The sequence below is a fragment of the Leiobunum rupestre genome, chromosome 7 (assembly GCF_980474605.1).
Source record: "Leiobunum rupestre chromosome 7, qqLeiRupe1.1.hap1, whole genome shotgun sequence".
Classification (NCBI taxonomy): Eukaryota; Metazoa; Arthropoda; class Arachnida; order Opiliones; family Sclerosomatidae; genus Leiobunum; species Leiobunum rupestre.
Window position 1 is genome coordinate 27,539,198 of NC_143390.1, and position 26,852 is coordinate 27,566,049.

Here is a 26,852-nt window from a genome sequence, read left to right on the forward strand (position 1 = left end):
TCGAATAGAGTACACTCTTCGCTAGTGCCTAAAATAGTGTTTACAGTTTTAAAATCAATAGTGAAATAAAATAAAATGGATTCGCGCAAAAGCAGCGTGGATTAATTATGACCCGCTCCTTAACTAATCAACTAAAATAACAAAATTAATATTAAACAATAGATAAATAGTTGATAATATAGTTTTTGGGTGTAAATAATAAATCAAAGACGTTCAATTTGAACTGGAAAGACTTTTTATAATACGAAAACATTTGAAAATAAAGGGTCAGTATCAATATAATATAATAAACTTTTAATTACGAAAAGAAGAGCTTCTTTAAAGTAATAGAAATGATATCCTTATTTAGAGCTACAAAAAGTGTCATTCTGCTCCTTTGAACAGGTTTTTTGGAAGTCGGGCAGAAACCTTTATTGCATGGGCATCCTTCCGGACGTGTCTGAAGATGTACGGATAACGTAAAACGGAGGGGCCCCTTTGGAGGCAGAGCGCGTAGTCCCAATCCAATCCGGACGATATCTATTTTGTACCCCAAACTGAACCCACGAAATATCGCGCGATATTAAAGGTGAATTGCCACTTTTTTTTTAACTTCTTATAGACTCAGCCGAAACGCGATTAAAGTTTTCGCAACATCTTCAGCGTGCGGGAAATAGATTGGGAAGGAGGTCGGAGTACGGCCAAGATCCTGGCTATTAATTTCAAAAGAATGACAGGGTGTGATATTCACCCCACTAAATATAGGACTATAAAGATATACCTTTAATAAAAATACAAGCCAGCGTACTCGTTATAGGGCGGTAGTATAGTCGATTGAAATTGAACTGCTAGTTGAACTCGAAGTCGGGCAATGAATTGAGTCTGAACGCGGTGTTTAGTAGATCGCTAACCTAACGACGGGAGGATCAAGCGTCCTTAAGTTTAAACTTTGTTAAGCAACAATAAAGGGAAGAGGAGGGGTTGTTTTGGTAACGTGGGAGTAGACGTTGGGTTGTATCGAAACGAGCGCAAAATTGTTCTCACTTTGCCAAAGAAAAGAGTATGGTCGTTGGGAGGCGGAAACGGTCGAGGATTTCTGAGTGGGATTTCACTCCCTCCCTCTTGATTCTACATAGTTAAAGTTAGAACGGCTTTTCCCTTACGCAAATGATGATTGCCTCGCTAAATGAGCGCGTGTGCGTTTTGTATCGCTTCGATCTATGTAGTGCGTTGGAAGATGCGGGTCTGGGATCCGGAGAATCATTTCGACAGCGTAGCTAGGCAGCTGCGGACACACTTACGATTCTCAGTGGCTTACAGAAACATTATCCAGATTATCTAGCCTATGATTCTGTGGCGAAAAAGGTACCATAATACACGTAAGTTGCTATAATCATCTGTTACATAATTGTTAAGTATCTAGGGGGGGAAATTTGTAATATTAGAGGTATAGGCGTATTTTAAAAGAGAAGTAGCCGATTAGGTCAGTGACTAGAGGTCGGCGGAACAAATAAATTAACCGCAAAAATTCAATTAATATTAAAATTAGTATTATTTGATTTATACGAATAAATTATACGATTAAACAACGATTTAACATGCAAAATTAATCATTTTTTTTCGAATATTTCTGAATAATTCTCAGTTATGGATAAATATAAACAATCGTATAATTTCTTATTTAAACGCCGACCTCTATCAGTGACAGGCAATTAGTTTACATAGCCGGCTGAATTCGGAATCTTTGGCACTCGAACGGACCAAAATTTTTTTTGTCATACCCTTGCAAAAAGCTTTCCACTGTCAATGAAAACGGAAGCAGACCGTTTCGGGCGAATTATTTAAAAAATTTCTTTGAGGTAAAGTAGGCGTCGCGACTAACGAATTAGAAATTTAGTCTATACTAAAAATACTATAAAATTACCAGCATTTTTGGCTCAACAAAAGGCGCCTCATATGGAATAACGGTTGCTGGCCATTAATTACGTTAAATTTTTAACTTAAAGCCGTTAAAATTAATCAAATACCTTAGATGCAGTTTTACAATGGACGCGAAATTCCCGCCAGACCGCATCACTACCTTTATGAGTACGTTACACTGCGTAGCGATACTTACTTATTTATAAAGCATATGTTAGTAAGCCACTTTATGATGTATTAAGCTCTGCACTACTTTTTTCCTTTGGAAGCTTATTTTGCAAAATCAGCGGGACAAAGTTCAAGCGAATAACATTGGCGATATTACGAATATGGATAGTTACCTTAAAGGAATATTATGTAAATATTATTGAACACCTTAATTTTATTAGATTTAGAATTAATTAAGAGTTTGAGAAGTCGAAACATAGAAATATGAATATTGGATCATATCTATAGGTTCAAACCGAATTAACGCTTGTTAGACCGTCAAAAGTACTTAACGTACAACTATGTTGTTTTGCACGAAATAAATCCAATTTACCTATTTATCTAAATGGTAACGTAAAAATTAAGTGCCCATGTTTTTAATTTACAATTGGTAACTTATTTGAAAGCTTAAATTAATTTCAAGATATAAAAATAGCTTGGTCAAATGAAACCCGCAAATAATACATAAATCGACTTACTTCTCAATCCTACAATCAAAAACTAGAAATGCTGCCAATTGATAGGAAAATAGCTAGATATACCCAAATAAACAATGAATATTTGCGTGAAATAATTTTAAAGTCATCGATGTACTTGCGTGAAATTATTTTAATATTATCGATGTATTTGCGTGAAATAGTTTTAATGTTATCGATTTACTTGCGTGAAATAATTTTAAGGTCATCGATGTATTTACGTGAAATAGTTTTTAATGTAATCGATGTATTTGCGTGAAATTATTTTAATGTTATCCATGAATTTCCCTGCAATAATTTGAAGGTTATCGATGTATTTGGGTGAAATAATTTGAAGGTCATCGATGTACTTGCTTGAAATATTTTAAAGTGATCGATGTACTTGCGTGAAATAATTTTTAATGTTATCGATGTATTTGCGTGAAATAGTTTTTAATGTTATCGATGTATTTGCGTGAAATAATTTGAAGGTCATCGATGTATTTGCGTGAAAGACATTTACTGTTATAGATGGACATTCTCGTGAAAGAAGGTTGTAATCAAAAATACTACTCCTATTCAAATGAAAGAATTTCAATAACCGTGAAGCCATTCGGAGAGGCTTATTTAAGCTACCAAAGTACGCTTATTAAAGGTCTTTAATCCGGCAAAGCAAATATTAGGGGCCATTTCGATGACCCTCTTTCGATGTATCTTTTGTAATCGACGTTCGAACGCGCGAAGGAGCGAGAGAATGGAAAAGCCCTCGAATAGCAGCGTGCGGTCGCCAGTTGAATAAATAAAATACTCCAGAAAAGATTTTGAAAATTCGTCTTTAAGTACTCGGTGGTGGGAGGACTTTGCGTTCTTTGACCAAGAGGCGATTCATAAGTGAAGAATAACGCGTTTTGTATGTCCCGTCATTCGTTACGCGGCCTCCGTAAAAGAACAATTTATAACAGGGCGAACCCGCGCTATCTCGCGGATGAACAATTCCGTTTTAGGTGTTGAAGCTCGTAACGCGATCGTAATTTTAAAATATAATTAGTCGTTTTTCCAAAGCTATTACGTCGACCAACCCATTATCGTACGACCAATTATCACACTCGCGGAAGTGGTCGAACCCTCGCTACTTCCCTGTTTACGCCCATGTTTACCCCTCATTTTATTAAAATTCGTAAAATATTCGAGCCATAGCGTGAAGTTCATAGGCAAACTTGACCTCCCTCAGCGTTATTAAAGACATTGCGTTAACCGCCTTTCTTTCATTATGTAGTTCGATTCGAGGATGATACGTACAATGCCGAAGAGCGCCAGACGCTTGTGTTACCTAACTGGCACCTTCGCCACGATTTTCCTCCTGTTCTCCAGCTTATCCGTGTCACCCCTGGAAAACGCCAATACGTCCATGTCCGAACTGACAAAACTAACAGAGTTGAAGCGATATCAACCACCCGACTTAAATTTGCAAGAAATTCTGAACCCGGCATCCGAAGAGAACGACGTTGACGCTCCGAGCGCCTTCGATTATAGTTTGGGAGGCTCGGCTTCCGTGTCGTGCGACTTAGAACCGAATGACGTCTTGGTACTGGTGCATTCCGCCCCGGACAACTTCGTCCGCCGGAAAGTGATCCGAGAAACGTGGGGCTCGGGACGCGTTGTGGCCGGTTTATTCTGGAAGTTGGTCTTCCTTATCGGCCAAGTTGGAACGTACGCTTTGCAAAGGGAATTAGAACTGGATTCCAGAAAACACCGGGACATGGTGCAAGGTAATTTCACCGATCACTATCGCAATCTAACTTACAAACATCTAATGGGCTTCGATTGGGCTCGCAAGTACTGCCCGGGAGTCAAGATAATACTGAAAACGGACGACGACGTCTTCGCTGACCCGTACAGAGTGTCCACTTTACTGACCGATACCTTTAAAACGACCGACTTGAGTAGAACTATCGTGTGTTCGGTAGTAAGCGAAGGTACTTTACCAATGAAGACCGGAAGTCGGAAGGTGACCCCGCGGGAATACCCTTTCGACTTTTACCCTCAGTATTGTTCGGGTATGGCGTATTTAATAGGGTCCCCGCTGTCCAGAAACTTGCTAAGGCTTAGTGACTACGTTCCTCGATTTTGGGTCGATGACGTCTACGTCACCGGAATGTTGGTGTCCGCGATCAAATCGAGAAGTAACGTCTTACCTTTCAACGTCCGGTACACGGATGAACATCGAAGAGTGTCTTCCTGGCTTCGGGGCAACGCCACTAAAGGTTTTCCATACGCGTTTGCCGAAATTAAGGAATTCACTCCGTACGGACTCAACGAAACCATGTCCTGGGAATCCGTCGTGAGAGCTCTGTGGAAGAAAACTCTCAAAGTGAATCGAGAGAGGAAAGATAGTGAAACTGGTCCGTCTTAGAGTTCATTTTAAACCTAAATGAGCCATTGTGATAATATCATATTTACAGTTATATCTTCGAGAATTTTAAATAGTATTTATTAGGTACATTTGTTCGAATTTCAATCGTCCGAACGGTGGAACCAATGTTCGAATTTCATTCGTCCGAACGGTGGAACAAATGTTCGAATTTCATTCGTCCGAACCTCCGAAATAACAAATGTTTCAATTGTTCATAATTGGACAACTTATTTGTTTCATTCGTCCGAATCGGTAGCATCACTTGTCCGAATTCTGTCGCGAAATTAGTATTTCTTATTGCTGTTTTTTTTTGGTCCGGATTTTTTTTAGTGCAAGAATAAAAAATAAAAAACTAATTTTTTTTGTAAATATCGTTGTTTGTTAGTAAGTGGGAATTGCGTTGAATGTTGTGGATATTTCAGGTTAGGTTAGGTTAGGTTAGGTTCACGTTAATGTTACTATTTTCTTATAATAACAATATTTAAAAAAAAACAACCTAATGTTCGAAAAAACGGACAAACGATTATTCGAACAAATGAAATTCACCAGTAAAATTAACATAAATTGAACGACTAAATCACCAACAAAAGTTGTGATAAATTTTTCAGGCAAATGAAATACGTTTTCGGACATACGATCCTGTTTTCCGGCATTCGAACAAATGATCATTCGGACATTTGTACCACCGTTCGGACGAATGAAATTCGAACAAATGTACCCAAATCATTAAAAACACACACTTCATAATTAAAAATTTAGCGATTTTATTTTCTATAGATGATGTTATTGTAAGTAGATTTTAATAAATGTATAAACATGGTGAAAAATAAATTTGATCCCGGGCCGTTTGTGTTTCAACAGTAAAAGTTTAACTTTAGTGTGTATAATTTAGAAAAGTTAGCGGATTTTAACAGGTACGTTTTTTTAAATATAAATGTATAATACAATAAATATCCGTAAGCTTACCAGCAAGCGTTAACGATAATTTAAGCCCGACCAATGACGAGATTCTTAAGTTATTTTATCATAATGTATATTAAAGTAAAACGCAACATTGTTCTTCTTCGACAATGGGCGGCGCCATCAAGGATCTGGAGCTGTAACTTCGTGTGCAAGGTGGGTCGACGAACACGCCGTCTAGGTACAGACGAACGACGTAGACCCAATACTCGTCGTACTGGCCGATGTTGAAGGTGAATGAAGCCTCGACGCCTAAGGACGCTTCGCCTCCTGTTATTTTCAATATGCATTTCATTATTTGCCAAAACTATTTTTGTAAGGGAAGTATAAAGTTCGATGGTATAGGCCTTTATTAAAAGGTGGGTAAAAATGTCGACCCTCGGAGCAATATTTGAATTTATATGAAAACGAATGTCCTGTCTTGCGTAGTTTTGTGTTTTCGGTTTAAAATCGTCAGCGTTTCAGACGCCGTGTAACGAAATAGCAGTTTCTTAGGGTAAAAAATCTGTAGGTGCATCTATTAAAAGGGAACGGTCAAGCTTTAACCAGTTAGATAGCCGTATAGCCCGTTAAAAACTAAAATTTATGGCGAAAACCGCGTACAAAAATATTAAGTGGTTAATTATAATAAAATAAAGAAATTTCGAGAAATTGAAAAACGCGCGTACGCTGCGACACCTGGTGAGAAATCGGTGAAATAGAAAAACAACATAAAAGCGCGCGTTGCTGAAGACGCGAAAGTTTTGTTTTGCACGCCCGGCGCGTTCCAGTTATACGAGACCTAAGCCTAAATTGCGCAATTTTAAAAGTTAGGATAGTTCGCAATTCGCTCACTAAGGTGCTGCTGGCGCTGGCGATACACCTTAAGATGGCGGCGAAAATTCAAACCCAAATACTTGGCGTTATTTTGCGTTTCAACTTTTTAGGCCAAAAACTATTTTTTCAAGACAAAATAAGGTACGTGTAAGTATATTGAACGTCTTGTTGATCTTTTGATATGCAAATAAGGCGATATTTGGAAAAGCTTGGCCGTTCCCCTTTAATAAAATAATAATCAGCTAGGCCCTAAGTGTATATTATCTCGGTGACAAATTGACCTTTTCCGACTAAACCAATTTAATTTAAGGTTTTCGAGTATACTCTAATTGACAGTTTTTGTCTACCACCTAGCGTTATAAAATAAAAATTCCAAAACCGTGAAAAAAGTCACGATTTTGCTAAAATTAACAAATAACAACGAGCTTACCCGATATTGTACGTACTGAAAATTTCACATTTCCAGGTAATATAGTTTTTGAGCAAAATGCCTGAGGCGATCAAATTTAAACACCCTGTATATTTCTCAAAGTCAATTGCAAACAAAAGTCCGGAGCTGGGCAAGAGTTTCAGTGTTGAATGTCATGCTTATTGTTATTGTTAACATAAGTAAATAATATTATTACATAAGTGTGACACTTCCAATTCTTCACATACAACAGTTTTACTAACAAGGAGACTACCCGAGGTGGTTAGCACCGATTTTGTTGAAACTCGGGGGTAGTATGAAAATTCTCAAAGTTGCAATGTGCTTTAGTTTTCCCATGGCAACCGAAAATGTTTTTGAACTCTCTATTTAAAAAAGCATGGGATTTTCTCCGTTACCCAAATTTTGTTAAAATTTAACCAAAATTAATCAATTTTACCCAAAATAGCTCAAATTCATCTTTTTGGGTAAGTTTCGAAAATTTAATTTTTTCAATTTTTTTAAGTAAGTACCTAAGTGAAACCGAGAAAATCCCATGCTATTTTCAATGGAGATTTTTTTGTTTTGAGAGGTCAAAAACATTTTCGGTTGCCATGGGAAAACTAAAGCTAATTGCAACGTTTCCCTTAGGCAATTTTCATACTACCATAAGGTCTACCGAACCCCCGAGTTTCAACAAACTTTACGTGGAAGGAGTGGTTCCGAGTTTTTAGCCAGCTCCTCTTGCTGCGAGGCGAATGTGCTAACCAATCTTCCACCTCACGTCTCTACTAGTTTTTTGGAAAGATTATTCTGCTAAGCAACTGAGTCATATTATACTGGAGTATAAGTTGGGCAAAGTGTGGAAATTAAATTACTGACCGCAATGATAACCCGAAGTACCCTTTGCACTTCTTTTAATAACGAGAAAAAGAAATCTCTAAATAGTAACCCACCTGTTTTCAGGCGCATAGCGGAAGTTTCGCAGCTGACCACTCTGGCTTTGGTCTCTTTACACCACGTCTCTATTCTCCTTCTAGTCTGGGTCAAGCTCTCGAACTCCAAGACCCCCGAGGTCGCCTGGTAAGGCACGAACGTTTTGCAGCTCAACTGCAAGGTGGGAACGAACTCGGACGTGGTCGGACTTTTTGCGTAAACCTATTTGAACAAAATGCGGATATTAACTGTTTCCGCAATTACGCCCGCGGGACGCTAAACTGAAATCAATTTACGTAAGCCACTCTTAGGATGCGTATGTAATTAGTCGTTGATTTATCGTGTTCGGTGTAGGACATCTTCTTCGTGTCCAAGTATTTCCCGCTTTTGAGTTTTAGTTCGAGAGATTGGGCGTTTGTGTAGCGGATATTTCGTTGTTCCGAGCACCACCTGGACGCTCTGTGTACCACGAAAGAGAAGGGTTCGTAATCGGACGGATTTTGCGACTTGGAGCGCGAACCCGAAGCCTGCAACGAATATTTTTTATATTTATTTTTTTAAAGATATTTTCTCAAATTCGAGAAAGCGTGTTTTTAAGATAGAGTTCTTGCCTTTGTCGGTATAAAATCTAACAGTCCAATTTCTTCCATTTTGGGAGTTTGGATCTCGTAGAATACGCGCAAGATGATGAGGTAGTTTCTAGGAGCTCCGCTGTGCTCCTCGAAAAAGGACACATCCGGATCCATCAGAACGAAATCTAGAAAAGTGCCACTTTTAGCGTTAAACTATCTAGAGCAAAATGCGGCTATTGACGTGACTATAGTTCGCGCGAAACTCGTTCTGTACAAACATGACCCTAAACGTAAATCGATTTTACGCAACTACTTGGTTAATTAGACGAGAGAGAAGAAGACCTTAAAGGGGAATTGTCACCAAAACCAAAATTTACGAGGTTTTTTAGCAGAATGATGGAAAATATATATGACTATGTCCCTGAAATTTTATAGTTATTGGAAAAGTATTTAAAAAGTTACGCTAATTTTTCCGCAACCTACATCAAACGGCTTCAAAAATTTCAGAAATCGCGGTTGAACCTACGTGCAGCGCCAAAAGAATGAAGCGGCAAAAATTTGAGAAATTGCGGCATTTTAAAAACACGATAAACTACAATCTACGAGTATAACTCGGTTGAAAAGCCAAGGAGAATGTCGTAGCAGACGACAGTTCCGACCGAAAAACGATAAAACCGGGGAATATAATATTTCGATCACGAGATGGCGCTGCAGGTAGGTTCAACCAAGTGGTTCTGAGATTCTCGAGTCGGGGGGATAAAACACGAAATTTGGTTGCTAATAATAAATCAAATACTGGAAATATGAAGATGAAATTTTTTGTATAACCATTTTCGGACGTCCTCTATTCATTTACATGGTTTTTAAGCAATTTTAGGGTGGTGATATTTCCCCTTTAAGCCGAAAAGTATAGTTGTAGTCGGAACAAGATTGCGCCTAATCGTTCGCTAAACTCACTATTGGTGATTATATCTTGACTTTCAATGGTTAGAATCCGACCAGGAATGGGATTGACCTTGGAGGTGACGTTGAAACGCTGGGCCATTTGATCCAGATTTTCAAATATCGGTTGAGTTCCGTGGTCCGTCATCGTCTTGGGAACTATGTTGACGAATCCCAGTTGTTGAGGCTGTTTGTTGTCGTCCCGTCTCGGAACCAGCCACAGTCGAAGTCCTCGGTAGCAGTACGTGCAAGAAGTTCCCGGTTCGTGGTATATCATGCTCTCCTTGTCCAACATACCCTTTCCCGATTTCATCTCGTAACTTTCGCAGGTTTTAACTTCCAAATGGGGTCGCGAAGTCAACCAAGTATTGGCTCGTTGCATCAAAGAGCCGAAGCTGTCGTAGCGAGGTTTCCCGGTGCCGCAGTCCAAGTACCTGGGAGGGAAGTCGACGAACGACAACCCATCTCCGGACGAGGAATGCTGGGCGATGATTTCGCCTCGGTGCGCGGGAGGGTCTTCCATCTCTGTTCGCTTTCTAAGGACGGCCAAATGCTAGACGACCCGGCATGGTCTCACCGAGATGCGAAGATCAACTGGTGGCGACACAGAAAAAATGCTGGTCCGAGTGAAACGCCAAAATGGCAAATGTATTGCCGATATTTGCTGGCCTCGGAACCAGGCGTTTGCCAGCGAGAGCTATCGACCAGCCTGTCACGTGATAGTCGGATCGATAATACTTGCGCCGACGTTAAATGTCCGCTCCCCTTCACAATTCACTGGAATTATCGATCTTTTCCCCACTCTTTTGCCTTTCCATGTTAAGGCGTCATTAAAGATGTCACGAATAAGACTAAATTAAAATGGCACCGCGAGGCTCGGAAAGAAACTACGAAACGTTACTGCCCAAGAGGAAGCTAACGGACGGTTGAATATTACCTGGACGCACCCGGAATGGCGTCAGATGCCGATCCCCTTTACAACGGAATTACGTTGAGCTTTTTTAGTATATTTTTAGCACTCTCCCCTCGCAGCAAGAGGAGCCGGGTTCGATCCTAACTTGTGTTGTAAGTCGGAAATTTTTACGTATTTTTCCGAAAAAAAAATAAAAAAGTTTTTATTTCATGATTAGTCTTATATATTATTTGCAAATTTAAATGAAGCGGCATTTTCGCCTCATTTTTCGAATCTAAAAGTAAAACTAAACCTCTAGACTAGTTTAAACTGATTAACAATGTAACACTATTAATGTATTATAGTATGTTTAATGATATTAGACATTTTATATCGATAAAAAGTTAAAAACATTAAAAACCCTTAAAAAGTAATTCTTTTTTCCATTTTTTATTTTTCCGATTTTCCGGAAAATTTTCAGCATATTATTTTTCCGGAAAATTAACAACACTAATCCTAACTAGTGGCACTCGGAACCACTCCTTCCGCGTTGAGTTTTTAAGTTATCCCCGGCTAGCTAGAGGGGTTTTCCCCGGCTAGTTAGAGGGGTTTTCCCCGGCTGGTTAGAGGGGTTTTCCCCCGAGCTCTTCGGTTTCTCCTTTCTATAAAACCTTGCTAAGGTTAACGCTCGGGTTAACGGTAATAGCAAAAGTGACATAATTACCAAAAATGTGTCAATCAGACCTATGAATGTTAAATAGAAGTTGGGAGGGGAGAAGGGATAGTATGCCTTGGGGAGGGAAGGAAGTTAAAACCAACAAATAACGCCTCGTAGTGAGGAACGGAGGACCTTAGTAGCACTTGTCAAAGTTATTGTATTTTTTGATTTTTCGTCGTTCTGCGGAGATGCTATCGCCATCTACCTACGATATAATACCATAGACTAAAAAAAGATCCGGAAAGGCGACAAGAAATAGTCTTTTATGTGGTCGATCTCGAGTCGAGCATTCATTAAACCTTTAGCATACGAAACTACAGGGATTGTCACACTTTTGGTAATTTGTAAGTGTAGGGATCTGTAGGCTGGTGTGGCTTGAAGGGCTGGACACAGCCCTCCCACGCAATTTAATCCAGCCACCAGTAATTAACTTCACAAGTCACTAGTTGACTTAGGCCTTTGTAGTTCCTTGGGTATTAGCATAAGTCTGTAATATTATTATTATAAGTTTGCCACTTTGGGGAATATTTTACTGAGAGCTACTTGTGATATTCTCTAATTTACATATTAGTGTTTAAAATTCGAAAAGCGAGACTAGACATGTTTTGAAAGAAGAAAAACGTGTCTTTATTTTTAGCGCGCGTGGTTTTCATACTTGTAACAATATAACCTAACCAGTCAAATAAAATTCTACTCAAGCATCGCAATATTCGCTAGTATTCCTACTATAAACAACATAAGGACATCACACTAGTAACATCACAAGTAGAAAATCACCCGCTAGCGAGGCGCTGTCAAAAGCTACGTGTGACGCGAGCGGACGCAAAACTTCGACAAAGCCCGTAATGGAGTCTGTCTTGTGAATAGCTCTCAGTAAAACTTTCGCATGTGAAGAATAGGAAGTGTCACACTTATGTAGCAATTATATTATACACTTATACTATTATTATTATTACAGTAGCCCCTAACCTCTTCAAAGAATATCTGGGATCGCCAATGACTGTTTGTTTTACTTACTCGCGGAAAAGTAAAGGTGAACAAGAACTTTAATCTTACTTGATCTTGTTTCTTTCCGTGATCTAACAAGTTAGTGAACCAATCTAACAAGCTAAATCTGAAACTCCCAAAATTATCTAAACACCAAACAGGGCAGGAAACTATGTAGAGACGTTGTAAACTAACCTTGTTTTCTTAGTTCTATAATAATTAACAGTTAGGCTAATACCCAAGGCACCACCTTTAAACAGGTGGCCGGGTTACAATGCGTAGGAGGGTGGTGCCACGCGATCCAACAGCTCCCTACACTTACTATTACCAGAGATCCTGTTAGTCGCTGCGCTTATAGAGATATGAAACTTTCACGAACACGCGACAAGAGAAATTAAAGCATCAGCGCCGCCGCTCGGCCAGGAGAGAACCCAATAGCTTTCTCCTAGACGTCGAGGGGCGCCACCGTCGGCCAAAAATAGAGGGTCGCTGGAGGTATTGGGAGTTTCATATCTCTATAAGCGTTAACCTCTACAAGTTTTTGTTAGACATTGAAAATAATATAGTTTAAATTCCGCGCGTGTGTTATAGAGCGCCATCTATTAGCTATTATATCATATTTATAATTTTAACAAACAGCGGGGAGAGCAGATCTCCATTGTATGTGTGGATAAAGCTTCGCGTTTATTTTGTCAAATCCTCAACTCTTTTAAATGCTTAGTGACTATACATATTAACAGTTTTATGGTAGGGGAAACATAAGTACTCGGGGCAAAACCCCTTTAACCACTGGGGAGATAACTTGCAAACTCAACGCAGAAGGAGTGGTTCCGAGTTTTCACCCAGTACCACAAGTTGGGATCGAAACAGGCTCCTCTTGCTGCGAGGCGAAAGTGCTAACCACTCCGCGGACGATAAGTGGGCAGATTGTTATTGTTGAAACGAGTTAAGAAGTAAAACCTACAACTAAGTTACGAACAAAAGAAAAAGCTTTTAATTGTTAGCAGTGTTACCGTTAGATATTTTCTGGATGTACCTTTGGAGAAAACGGAAACATACTATAAAACAAGATGTCACTGACATTTAAGTGCACACAATCCCCCCGATGTCTTAAATATATTTTAAATATTAAATTTTAATCTGAGACTTTTTTTAATCATCTTGTACATTAACTTAATAAACGTACTATAATGACCCAAGAGGAATTTTATCGAAAATAAGCATTTTATCAACCTTCCTGTATATTAAAAACATTATCTCAATCACCTTGTCCTTTAACATAAGTAACCCACCAAAGAGTAATTTTAACTCAAAGAAAGATGGATGCCCACCCATTATAAGAACAATATTTCAATCACCCTGTCCGTTAATTAAGAACAATATTTCAATCACCCTGTCCGTTAATTAAGAACAATACTTCTATCACCCTGTACATTAATTAAGAACAATATTTCTATCACCCTGTACATTAATTAAGAACAATATTTCTATCACCCTGTCCATTAATTAAGAACAATATCTTAATCACCCTGTCCATTAATTAAGAACAATATCTCAATCACCCCGTCCATTAATTAAGAACAATATTTCAATCACCCTGTACATTAATTAAGAGCAATATTTCAATCACCCTGTACATTAATTAAGAGCAATATTTCTATCACCCTGTCCATTAATTAAGAACAATATTTCTATCACCCTGTCCATTAATTAAGAACAATATTTCTATCATCCTGTACATTAATTAAGAACAATATTTATATCACCCTGTCCATTAATTAAGAACAATATTTCAATCACCCTGTCCGTTAATTAAGAACAATATTTAAATCACCCTGTCCGTTAATTAAGAACAATATTTAAATCACCCTGTACATTAATTAAGAACAATATTTCTATCACCCTGTCCGTTAATTAAGAACAATATTTCTATCACCCTGTCCGTTAATTAAGAACAATATTTCTATCACCCTGTCCGTTAATTAAGAACAATATTTCTATCACCCTGTCCATTAATTAAGAACAATATTTCTATCATCCTGTACATTAATTAAGAACAATATTTATATCACCCTGTCCATTAATTAAGAACAATATTTAAATCACCCTGTACATTAATTAAGAACAATATATAAATCACCCTGCCCGTTAATTAAGAACAATATATAAATCACCCTGCCCGTTAATTAAGAACAATATTTCTATCACCCTGTACATTAAATTAATAAGCGCACTATTAAAACCTAAGTGTAAATTTCACTAAAATATCAACCGCTCTGTTCCATAACTATATCACCCTGTCCTTAAATACCGAAGAGTTACTTTACCACAAAAAATCATTACAATGCTATATCAATCACCCTGATAAGCGCACTACGTACCAAGAAAAAACAGGGCGCCACCTATTTCTGTATGTTTTTAATACTAAAAAAATGAAATATATGGCGCTTAAGTTTATTTTAATCGCGAAAGTTAGTCAGGCGAAATTTGAAAACATGCAGAATTACTCTCCCGTTTATGGCTTTGACAATCTGTAGCTTAGCTTGTGCCTCGCTATTACAAGATTTGTTTCCATGGTAACTTTTTAACAGCGCAAGGATTACAATAATTTTAAATTTTTGGGTCGACTAATTGTATATTCCGTGTGAAACATGGTCTCATTGATTTTTCTAGTGAAATGTTATTCAGATGCATACTTATTATGTTACATAAGTTAAAATTTATGAAAGTGTTGGAAGTTTATCGAGAAGGCACTCGAGTCGCTTTTAAAAAGAACCTTTATCTGCCTCAAAGGAGTTGTCACGCCTTAATTATCTTTCCATCATGTAAATATGAGAGTATGAGACATGTCAGAAATGTATCTGGACATGTGAAAATAGTTGATTATATAAAATGTCTTTACGCTTGCCCAACTTGTTGAAATGTTGCCTTGGAATAGTTCAGCCAATGCCTAAGAATGAGTTCATAAGCTCTTTAGTGGGAGAGAAAACGGATCCACAGCTGAAGCGGGGAGGCAACATTTCAACAAGATGGCCAAGGTTATTTTATAAAAAGAACCATTATGGCCCTAGCAAGAGCTCCTTCGCACATGTGCATTTTTTAATCGGGAGAGGGAATATTAGTCTAAGCTGTGACTAACCTCGGCCCTAAGCCCCTAACATATGATCATATCCCAAGACGATTCTATTCCTCTCTTTATTTTCTTTTCCTTTATTCCGAGAAACTGTTGCCATCTACCTTTTATTACGATAACCACTGCTTCTCTTCACTAAATATAGATGGCGATAAAGTATCGTGAAATTTATTTCACAGAAATTTTGTATTTAAGGTGAAAATGGTTAATTCGTCAAAGTTAAAACGAAATTTTAAGAGTTTGGATACAAATGTTTGGTTGTTTATTAATTAGGTTTCTCTTTTCTTGAATTTTCGATCAACACCTAAGTTAATTTAAAAAACATCGTAAACATGAGCATATGATTATAAAACGGCTAAAAACCTGCGAAAACGGCTTAGCTCGTCTAAGCATTAGCATGGTCAAAGTTGAAAAGAAATTTTTGGCGTTTGGACAGAGATACTTAATTAAAGTCAAATACCAACTTAATGAAGCAGTGACAAGTGCCCAAAGCAACTGCTCAGAATATAGGAAACTCTGATATTTTGTGAAATTACGATGTACGTTTTACTTATTTTTTATTAATTCCATGTTCATTTCCAATTAAAATAATTAAGTATTGTAAACCTCATTTAATTTCCAGTTAAAATGTACTTTGTAAATATTGTCGGCTTAGCATTTTGTATATTTCCTTTTGGGGTGAAACGGTTTGGGAGTTATTAGTGTATTCTATATTTTTAAGAGTGTAATCATTTGAGTGCAGGTGGCTATCGGGGTTTCCTCGGCGCCAACCTTCTTTGTCCAAATAACGAAAGATTTTGTGGAAAGTTTTGGATTTGGAGACGGGTTGTGATCGGGGCTCGGGCAATTCCCGCTTCTTTTGGGAAATCTGCCTGACGTCACGGCTCGCTCGGATCATAGGATAATCGGGGTTTAACCCGCCAGTTGTGGGAGGAGAGTTATGGACAATTCTTGAGAGCGAGCTGAGTTGGAAAATATCAGTGCATGGACAAGAGCGTCCCTAGTTAGTTTGTTATTCCTGTGTGCTGGGAAAATTAGTAATTTTGTGCTTTTCTGTAATAAACAGTTGTTAAGTTTTTCAAATACGTGCATTTATTTTTAGAGTTTTAAGCCAGTCCGGTTATTAAAAATAGTTTAGGGTAATCGCGCGAAGAGGGAAATGTTTCAGTCCGTTTTCTCTTCGGGTTAAAGTTAATCTTTAACCCCCTTTAAGTAATTAGCTCTCCCATTGACGGAAAAGCCGTCACATATCCTACATAAAATATATTCGAATTTTAAAAAGAACCAAGCAATATTACGTTGATCCGCGCGGGAGAGCGCGCTTGGTTTTGAAAGTAAAAAGGGTTTTGAAAATATTATTTTTTAGTTTTGGATTGACAGTGAAATAAAGAAAATTATCTAACAACCTTCAATGGACGCTTCAATAAAAGATACTCGGTTTTTATTCCCCTCTCCAAATTCATCTGGGAAGGAACTATTTCCGGTCGGTCGGTTAAACGGTTAGAATGGCTAGCCAAAAAGTCATATATAAGCCAGTGGAGACGCGTTTTTGCCCTCATGAGAATTTTGCGTCAGATAAGAAATGCGTCGGCTCACGTGTATAAGGAACATACTAATGTTAATTTTCGATAATATATTTTAAAGGCCGGTTTTTCATCAGCCGTTCAGTCCCATCCAAAGGGGGTTGAAATGCGGGAGGGTCGAAACAAAAATGGGGCTATGAAAGTTTTCGAGGGTCGTGCGGGTCCGAGCGAAGGGGAACCCCTGTAGAGATAATCCTTTTCTTAGTTCGCTGGACCGAACAAAGGGCAACTCTTCACTCGTTTAATTTTTTAAACTAGCTAGAATGCGTCCGAAAATACAGTATTGATATCTACATTTGACCATGGACTAATTAATGTATACATTAATTAGTCCATGATTTGACCTACTGTTTATAAAAACATCGTTGAAATAAGAGGCAATTTTTTGCATATTCTGTGTTATGAATAAAGATATTATAGAGATTATCAAAAAACCACAAATTTTAAATAAATTCTTCATTTCCTATAAATTATTGGAATTTATTCGGATAGTTTTCGAAAAGCTATAGTTTTGCGTAGTATATATAAATATATTTATTTTTATAGATATTTATATGTGTTTATATTTTATTTATTTATATATAAAATAATACGGGTCACCTTTCGCTTTTATTTGATTTTAGATCCAAATAAAGTAAATTATATAATTGTAAATATTCCCGTTCGTACTTTGTAAGCTGCATTTCTATTTGACGAGTAATGGTGAAAAAGGTTCATAACATGCTTAGATACTTTCTATATATTTTCGCAAAAAAACGCCACAAAATGCAACTACAAACGGTATTGTTACATCGCAAATAGAAAATTACCTGTAGTATATTTATTGATGCTAAATTTTGTCAAGTTAATAAATCTAACATACGGGTAATTTTATTGTAAATTCCCCCATTACCTAGTTTTTTTAATGGAATATTTACAAAATAACTTTATTATTATAAATTAAAACCACTATATGTATAATACGACCGGTTTTCTTTTAGAGGCGGTGGTTTAATTTTATAATAATAAAGTAATTTACGTATAGGTATTTTCGGAACGCGGTTTTAGACTGACGCAAAAGGCTCCTAAGAATAAGTAGGCATTATTTGGTGGTATATCTTAGATTGCTCGCGTTTATTGTCCTCCGTCTAATAATGTAATTTTTATGTGCCTCACTACAAAACAATCAAAGTATTGTAACTTACAACAAGCAAATTGATACAGATAGGAATAAAAATGAAAGTTTTATTGCGTTACGTACAAACTATGCCCACTTGTGCCCTAAATTAGTTATTAATTTTAATTTTGTTCTTCTTCACTGTGTATGGTTTCATCTTGGTTCTCTGAAGTTGCGCATTCTGGTGGCGAAGATTTCAGCAGCCGCCAAATTGATTTCACAAACTAAAATTATATTCAACATTAGTTTTAGGAATTGCGAGAAATTTGATAGAAAACGCTCAAATTTGCAGTGAGCTTACTTACCTCTACGTTTTGGGGACGTAATTTTTCTTTCCTTTGGTCCTGCGTTCATTCTCGGCGGTTTCAGTAGAGTAGCGTGACGTGAAAGCGCGACACACGTGCTCGTTCCAATCTAAAACTGCGAGCGATTGCCGGAGCTCGTAGGAAAACGACTTGTAGTGAATACGTTTGTCCAAATACATAAGAACTGTATTGTTAAAACTTTCAATGAAAAAGGTGTCTCTGCATTTTGCATAGTCTTCAGCGTATCTGTACAGAGTGGATTTTTTCAACATACCCTCTAACAATTGTACCGCGATTGGTTCCGTGATAAGTAATACGCAAGGAACGTAATTTGATTTTTTACACGCTGAAGCTTCGTAACATTTTTCATGACTTCCTTGAAAGTGCGCGACACATAGTAAAATTAACTCTCGGAGCTTCTCGCCGTCACTTTCGCAGTTTTCTATACACCAATATAAATGATTTTTGATAGGTGCCACCTTGTCCTGCAGCTCTTCGTGCCACGTAACTCCGTGCCTTTTTATAGCGCCTTTGCCAATTACCTTCAGTTCTCTGGTGACGGCTTTTACAGCGTGCCACCTATCATTGGTACTGGTAGGGCCGCCTTTCGATTTTATAATTTTGTTTACGGATGTGTTGCGGTCATGCGCGTGGTCTTTTATAACAATATTTTTCTTTCGAAACTCTTCGTATATTTTTTCGATTCCCAAAGCTTCGTGCCTTTGGGAAGAGTTATCGTCTTGCTTAGTGACGTGCATGATGCTTACTACTTTGTGTGTATTTTTCCCTAAGGCTACGACATCCGAGTGATACGAATTTTTGCGGCAAGCGTGTCGGGCGTCCGATTCTATCGAAAATATCTTGCTATTCGACGTTTCTAAATTTTCTCTCGGTTCGCTTTCCGCTTCTTTAAAAATGGCTTCGGAAACCGACTCATATTTGAGAATATCGACAATGGCGCTAACTGAGTTTTTGATTGGTTTTACTATATTTTCCGATAATGATCCAATATTGGCAAAATTACACAATTTTTTGTATTGAATACCTAACATGCCGGAACAGACGAAGGCTAGGTACATTAGGCAATTTACCGTATATTGTTCTCCCAGTTGGGTAGACGTCGAGATTACGACCGAATGTCCCTTAGGGCAAGAACATTCGTACACGGTCACGTGGCCTACTTCTCGTTTTTTTGAAACTGAGAGAGCACCATGACAACCTCGGGCATGCTCTTCGACACTTTGAAGGACACGAAAAAACGCAGTGTTTTCGAAGATCAGCAAACGAGGGTAATTTTCGGAAATAGCCGTCGGTTCGTCATTTCTCAATTCCGAATTCTCTATTTCGATATCTTCACCCTGTACAAAATAATTCGGTTCCGTATGAAAAGAGCTTTCGAATGATATCGAAGTATTCGGGGCGTCATTTTCTTCTGTCCTGTTTAGTTGTTCCACCGCTTTCGTAAACAAAATGCCAAGAAGAAACTACGCGGAAGCACAAAATGGGTTTAAGTTTGGAATACAGACTGAATACAAAACATTAAGATAAAAAAAAAACAGAACAAAATATAATAAAAAATCAATCTTTTCAACTGGACACAAAAATCGCGAAATCTTACACTGTTAAAAATAAAGGTCTTATTTTAGACCTCTAAAGTGCTTAAAACATTTTCCAATAATTAAGACCATTCAGGGTTTTATCATAGAACATATTTAAACCTTCTGCTCCCCAAATTCAGTCCTTTTGTGGAATGTTTAAGTACTTATTTTACACTCTTTTATCCATTTCACTTCATAAACAGTAAGATGGTAATCCTTTTTCACAATATTTTCAGGCCTTTATAGGCCCTTATTTATTACTTTTTTATTATTATTCAATACGACTTAAAAGATTAACCATTAACATGGCCAGATAAAGCTGGTTTTCGCTAGGGGGAAATAGTCGTTGAACGAAGGGAGTTGATCACGTAAAGAATCATTTATTACTTTCAGTTTTTGATATACACACAGCTACAATTATTTAGTGCCGATATTTGGGTTATAATAGTTTGACGCCATAATCAATATCCCCATATATTTAAATCTGTTATCAAATTTTTAAAGACTTAACCTAAGTTAAATATTCCTGGTGATTGGAATTTCTTTGCATTATGTTATTTTAAAGAAAATATTAAAAAAAGAAATAAGGTAGTATTCAAATACTAGTCTCGAAATTGGTCCATATCATTTTTTTCTTTTTTTTAAGGGAATTAAACGGGTATTCAAAAGGACTAAATGATAGAACATAACATTTTTATACCTTTACCACCAGGACTGGAAAAGGTTTATTCTTTGGGCTCGTTCCTTTTCAATACCCCTAAAGGTATTGTATTAAACATGAAAGAGTAAAATGGGTCTAAAATAATTGATTAGACCGTTTTCAGTAACCAAATGGTTTGAAATAAATTTAAAGTCCAATTTTGGTCGTTTTATAAACCTTTATTTTTAACAGTGTATAAAAATAATTTCTCTTGTTAGACCGTTTCTTATAATAAGGAAAATATCTTCTCCACTTGACGTACCCCTGGTTGAAGATTACGCGATATGAATATTTCGAAACCGCGCGCACTCACGGTTTGATATTTCACGAGATTATCAACGGACTTTTCAAAACCATTTTAAGGCTAAAAGGCTGACTAGTTGCACAACGTTATTTTCCTCATTCGACAAAAATGCCCCGTAAGAATCTTTGCGGTGAAGCTTTTAATATTCACGAATTGGACGACGGAGAAAGTATGTTAGGAACCCAGCTCGATACGAAACAGTCAAAACAGCGTCCAAACGTAGACTTGAAACATTGCGGCGATCACAACCCTAGTTTGTGGAGTCACTCTCGTCCCGACAAAGGCAGCGACACACAGTTCAGATTAGATCGGAAACCACATAAAGCATACCGTCCAAAGACAATGGAGAAGACGACATGGAACAAAGACGAGTCGTTGAACCAAGTGGTTAATTCTCCACGCAACATGTCTATCGGCTCGGGCAGCGACGTAGAATCGTCACGGGAGGGAACAGTTAACACCGAGAACTCCGAAAGTGACGATGGCAGGTGTCTAAGAAGGTCAGCTAAGTTTTACAGGAAGGCTGAACCATCAAGCGCATTCACTTCGTACTCGCGGAGAGGACGACAACGACGGAGCCACGTTGAAGTAATCGCGACGGATAGTGAGATTTTGGATCTTGAAGATTGTCGCGATAACACTCGGTGGGGCTTAGAAGCACGCGGGACTGATTCAGAGGCAAAAGAAGGAGAAATGGTCAGTCATCTCGTTAAGAATCTACTGCACCTTTCGCCGTCTGGAAAGCTATCTGTCGTCACCTTCGCAATATCCGACTTGTTGGAAAATATGAAGCGTATGCCTATCGATAAACCCGAGTAAATAAACATATTGTTGAGATGTGTAGCAACTAGAGAGCTAATCATCATCGAACTTTGCTCAATTTTTCTTTAGATGTCGCTCAATGGAAGAGAACGACCAGTCTCTGTCCGAACACGCCAATATTGAAAAACTGTATTCGGAAAATGATGACTCGGACAAATCAATCCCAGAGGGCGAAAGCGGCGAAAATGGCGAAAGCATCGAGTCACAGTCTTCCTTGAAAACAATCTTGTCCGATGACACGCCGTCAAAGGACGTCGATACCGAGTCGATCCACTTGGACAGAGTGGTTCTCCAGAAAGACGCCTTCACCCAGACTCCGACACTGGACCTTCGCGGAAGAGCTGACCATGTGGCAAAGGAATGTAGTAGCTTCATCTCCTTGGCTAAGCCAAATGAAAAAGGATTACCCAACGAATCGTCATCGGCAAGTTCTCAGTCAGTTTTGTTCATTGTCCCGTCCTAATGATGTAAAACCACATGACGTACTGATCCAGTTTCTGTGTTTTTTTTTTGGTTTTTCTTTGGTAGTCAAATAACTAGAGCAAGTACGGCCAGCAATGTCCAGATTTCGGCCCACGAAACCTTGAAAAGCGGCCATCGCAAGAACTCCGAGATCAAATGCCACTTTAACGATGAAAATTACCAGAGCGCCTCTTTACGGAGCGTCAATGTTACACTCCGATCGGGTGAAGTCAAAATTGCTTTCGATATGTCACCTTAAGATAAACTTCATACCAATTTGGTCGCTAATATTCTTTGAAAGATATATTGTTATTGAAATAAAATTTTGTGCCACAATAATTATACGAATTTGTATTTGAATGTTTCGTTGGTTGGAAATGTACACGTCCCTATACCGCTAATGTTTTTCGCTTGAAAATGTACGTTGGAAAGCTCCCGCCGACTTAGTGCGGAGCGAAATACTTTGTACCATAAGTTATTTAATCACTAGTTCCCCAATGAATTTAGTTTATATTTTTAATACTACAGAAGAGTATTATCAGGCCCGTGCAGTCTAGGGGCCCGGTAATGAGCAAACGAAGTAAAAGTAACGGTTCTCTTGGGGCCCGGAATTTATATTTTACTAGGGCCCACCCCCGCTCTTGGTGGCCCTGTTATCTACACACAGAAAAATATTATTGTAAATTTTACAGTAAGCTGCGGTCAGCATAGATGCCAGCAGAATTAGTGCTCGGAGTTCGATTAATTTTTATCCATGAATAAAATAAGCCCGGCGTTATTTAAATAATATTTATTTAAATAACCAATAGTTGAATAAAAATGATAAAAAGTTTGAATAATCGCGAGTGAATAAACCTATTATTTAAATAAAACAAACAATTATTTAAATAAATGCCACTTTTTTCCAAATAAATGCTTGGTTGCGTAAAAAAACATAATTAAATAAGTCAAAATGATATCCTTTTTACACCCGTTTGTTAAATAAATCGGAAAATTTGTTAATAATGAATAAACAATTCCGAGCACTAAGCAGAATGCTGTTAATTTCACAACCAACTCTGACTGTTTTCTTTTATTGTCATGCTTATTGTTAAATTTACTGGGCACTCTGCTGTTTAAAAATAAAGCTAGATAAAATAATATTTACAGAGTATTGCTGTTTATTTAATCTTCATTCCAGACGTATTTAATACGGTAAATGCATGCAGTTTTACAGTAAAATTCCAGTGTTTGCCGTAGTTTTAGTTATCAAACGTATATAGTACAGAACCCATTCACAACCTCAAAATTCCATCAAATGTTTTTCGGATCAAACCATTATCACGTCAGATTAATTAAAAAATTTCATATATTATATTAATCAATTCATGATAGAAATATATAAAACTTTATATCAATTATTAAAATTATTATAACCAAAAATTTCACAGAATATTTTCATAATCCAATAGAAAAATTTGAGGGAATACATCCAAAATGATTAAAACTCTAGTTGATCATGTTTAGCTCGAGTCTTTGTAGTTTAGAGTTATAGGGAAAACCAAAGGAAAGTAAATTATTAACCTGGTTTCAAATTATTAAGCACAAGGGTTGTAATTAATATAGCATTTTGCGTGGGATGCTACTAATACAAAAGAGTATATAAAAATATTTTTATCGGATATTATTATATTTAAAACTAAAATGAAACTTGTGCGATTTTAAAAAATGCTTTGAAAATAATAATAATTAGTTGTTTTATATACTAGCGCTTGCCGTTTATAATAGAAAAAAAAACAGCAACGTGTGGTAAATTTTACGCATTTTTTAAGTAAAACGTCAACCACGCTTTCATATTGTTAATTTTAATATAACTGTCATTTTAAAAGCGGTACGAATATGAATTTTTACCTCTCTTAACAAAATTTCGTTAAGACACAAAAAATAGTTCATTTTTACCTTTTAATAACGCTTAGAAAAAGGATAATTATTCAAAACTCCCGCGGAAACTATATCAAAGTAATAATATGAAACGGAACCCGTAACATTTTTTTTAAGCTACGGCTGCGCCATCTGAGAGTAGCTGAAAAAGGGTTCAAACATCATTTTTCTTTTCCCATCGCTATCCCGTATTGATAGTGACGGTCACCTCGTAATTCGGACTTCGCGGTTCTCAAGGGCATTGTAACTGCAGACAATTTTGATAGCGCTAACAATGCCGGACTTAATCCTTCCACATGGAGAGGTCGGGAGAGCGAGCTGACCCGTCGCTATCAATGGTGGGGTTTCGAGGGGGAAGTAAAAAGGATGTTTGAACCCTTTTTTGGCAAAGAGGGGTGAACCTACATGTAGACCTTTAACCCTCCCCGGGCTTCCCCCTCCCCAAAAAAGGTGTGACGTGGGTTGTTACTTGTTCGCGTTTGTAATTTTTGCCGATAGGGTCCTCTAGTAGCTCGGCTGTTTCTCTTAGTGGCCGCATAGCGATAAGAGAGTCATGTCCTGCTTTTATTGGCCCATGAGTGTATGAACAGTGCGTGTTTAAGTTAAAGTAATTGTGAACTAACTCAAGTCAGCTGTAAGATAAAATTGATTGTTATTATTTTTTGAATTGGAATAAACTAATTATACCCTTGAAATTATCAACTCAACCTGTGAGGCTAATTAAGTAGATTGGAAGTAATTAGTAGCGAACAGCTCTCAGCTGTTAATTAAGACAGTTTATAGTTAGGTAGTTTGAATTTAGTTAAAATTACTCAGTATAATTTATGATTTTTACTTAAGTGTAAGTGTGTTTTGGTTTATTTTTCAATCACGATGAACTACGACAAATCTAGTCTTAGACACTTGAGTACCAGTTCTGTACAATTACGTAGAAGGGTTGGGTTATTGATGAAAGTTAAATCTAGAACGTTCCATAGACTGTTCTGAATAAAAATAACATTTATAATTTTGCATAATTCTGGTTGCCATTTTATTTTCTAATCACTCGCCCACAACATTACAGTTCTGGCAATCCCGAATCAAATAAATTTTCGATATAACGGCGACGGGAAATTGTTCTCGTAAATTTATCGCGCGCCCTTAGGGAATATTCTTTTAACAAAATTTCGATAAACTATCGTTTAATTAAAATCGGCCCGATTCCGTTAAAATTATAAACCAAAAAGCGAACGGTCGTTATAATACCCTCTGTAGATATTTCTTTCATTAAAATTTGCTTCGTATTATATTCAACTGATAAACTTGTACTGTAAAAAGGGTTTAATTCAATTGTGCTTTGTTATAGTACGTCTAACTCACTGTTGTAACTACTTAACTTATGATATTCTGAATAAATTAAAATTGGTCGTTTCGTCTCAATTATTTTATTTATAATTAAAATTTTATACCGGGCGGGATAGAACTGGGATAACACTTTTAACGAATAACTCTAAATTGCGGAGATATATCTTTAAGGGTTATCTCGAGAAATTAATACCACTAGGGACAATTCTTCCGAGGATAGGTATATTTTGGCTTGCCAACTTGTTACAGTCGCTACTGTTTTCTTCAAAATACAGCAGAAAGCTGTAAATTTTAAGACAAACTGCTGTTAAAAATTGTTAAAAATAATTTAAAAAGAACTGCTACTACATGGAGTTGTTTAAAAACGTAATTTATTTAAATCTTTTCTTTGGGAGCTTTCGGACCGCGGTCCTTCCTCAGCCAAGCGTTAACCCACTTCAACTGCACCTTGCTGTAAATTATAAACCGTATTTGCTGTTTTTTCAACAGTAAGTTTTGAGTGTGTACTTGAAATTACATAAGTACACAACAAAGATAATAGTAATTATAAAAAAGTAAGCCTCGGGCTGTTCTACTTGTTTGCCCCAATGTAAAAACCGAATACTGAACGACAGTGCTAATAAGTCGAAATTTAATTTTAGAACGGATTTGAAATTTTCAGGTCGCGTGCAGGGGGATTCCCATTTAATGAAGTTGTAAATAAAAATTTTAAGTCTAAATTTCTTTTATCCTATGCAAACCGCTATCATCCAAACTTTTCAAATTGGAACCATTTCTCTAAATGCATTGGTTTTTTAACGCCATCTATATTCATATATTTTATCATATAAAGTTAATTGGATCGGCGGCGCTAGGCTCTACGTATAACCTTTAACAAAGAGGATGTTGCGTATTTTAAAAATTTGTTCAAATGACTATCATTCCGCTAGTCTAAAATCGTATAAATCTCCTAGCTCATTTTTTTTTGGGGTCCTCACAATTGATCTAAAACAGCACCTAAAAATTCCAATCATTGATAGCAATCAGTAACGTGAGAGCCATTATACGATGTATGAGTGAAAGCTTGAAATAAATACGATCTGTCTTTAAATTGGTAATCTATACGTGTTTCTAATTCGTTAAATCCAGATAATAGCTCAACTATTCTTTTAAGGGAGACATCAGTCACATTCAGTAAGGCTGTTGTAGTACGAGGAAGGCCTTTCCTCAGTAACTCTCGTTCTTCCTCTGGGTCTCTTTCAGGCAACATTTCAAGGCCAAACCAAAACATGAAGATTAGTGTTCCATTAGTGCCACCTAGGAGCAACAATCACAACACCCAA

General features: G+C 37.2%; 4 protein-coding genes across 4 annotated transcripts; 2 read left to right on the forward strand and 2 right to left on the reverse strand.

Annotated features, from left to right (window-relative positions):
- The first annotated feature begins 204 nt into the window (after window positions 1-204).
- On the forward strand, window positions 205-5,226 carry LOC149935495 (beta-1,3-galactosyltransferase 5-like). Its single transcript, XM_090181531.1, has 3 exons — window positions 205-266; window positions 1,206-1,358; window positions 3,838-5,226. The coding sequence occupies exon 3, from the start codon at window positions 3,850-3,852 to the stop codon at window positions 4,972-4,974; it is 1,125 nt and encodes a 374-aa protein (XP_090037657.1). The 5' UTR covers window positions 205-266; window positions 1,206-1,358; window positions 3,838-3,849; the 3' UTR covers window positions 4,975-5,226.
- A 784-nt stretch (window positions 5,227-6,010) lies between these two features.
- Window positions 6,011-10,541, reverse strand: LOC149935496 (uncharacterized). The gene is made up of 5 exons (XM_090153586.1): window positions 9,622-10,541; window positions 8,704-8,849; window positions 8,389-8,619; window positions 8,113-8,314; window positions 6,011-6,204 (listed from the first exon to the last, which is right to left on the reverse strand). The coding sequence occupies exons 1-5, from the start codon at window positions 10,127-10,129 to the stop codon at window positions 6,011-6,013; spliced, it is 1,281 nt and encodes a 426-aa protein (XP_090009712.1). The 5' UTR covers window positions 10,130-10,541.
- Window positions 10,542-18,382: 7,841 nt separating this feature from the next.
- LOC149935497 (uncharacterized) lies at window positions 18,383-19,459 on the reverse strand. The gene has a single exon (XM_090153587.1). The coding sequence runs from the start codon at window positions 19,457-19,459 to the stop codon at window positions 18,383-18,385; it is 1,077 nt and encodes a 358-aa protein (XP_090009713.1).
- A 1,560-nt stretch (window positions 19,460-21,019) lies between these two features.
- On the forward strand, window positions 21,020-22,608 carry LOC149935498 (uncharacterized). Its single transcript, XM_090153077.1, has 3 exons — window positions 21,020-21,797; window positions 21,874-22,239; window positions 22,333-22,608. The coding sequence occupies exons 1-3, from the start codon at window positions 21,091-21,093 to the stop codon at window positions 22,523-22,525; spliced, it is 1,266 nt and encodes a 421-aa protein (XP_090009203.1). The 5' UTR covers window positions 21,020-21,090; the 3' UTR covers window positions 22,526-22,608.
- Window positions 22,609-26,852: the final 4,244 nt, after the last annotated feature.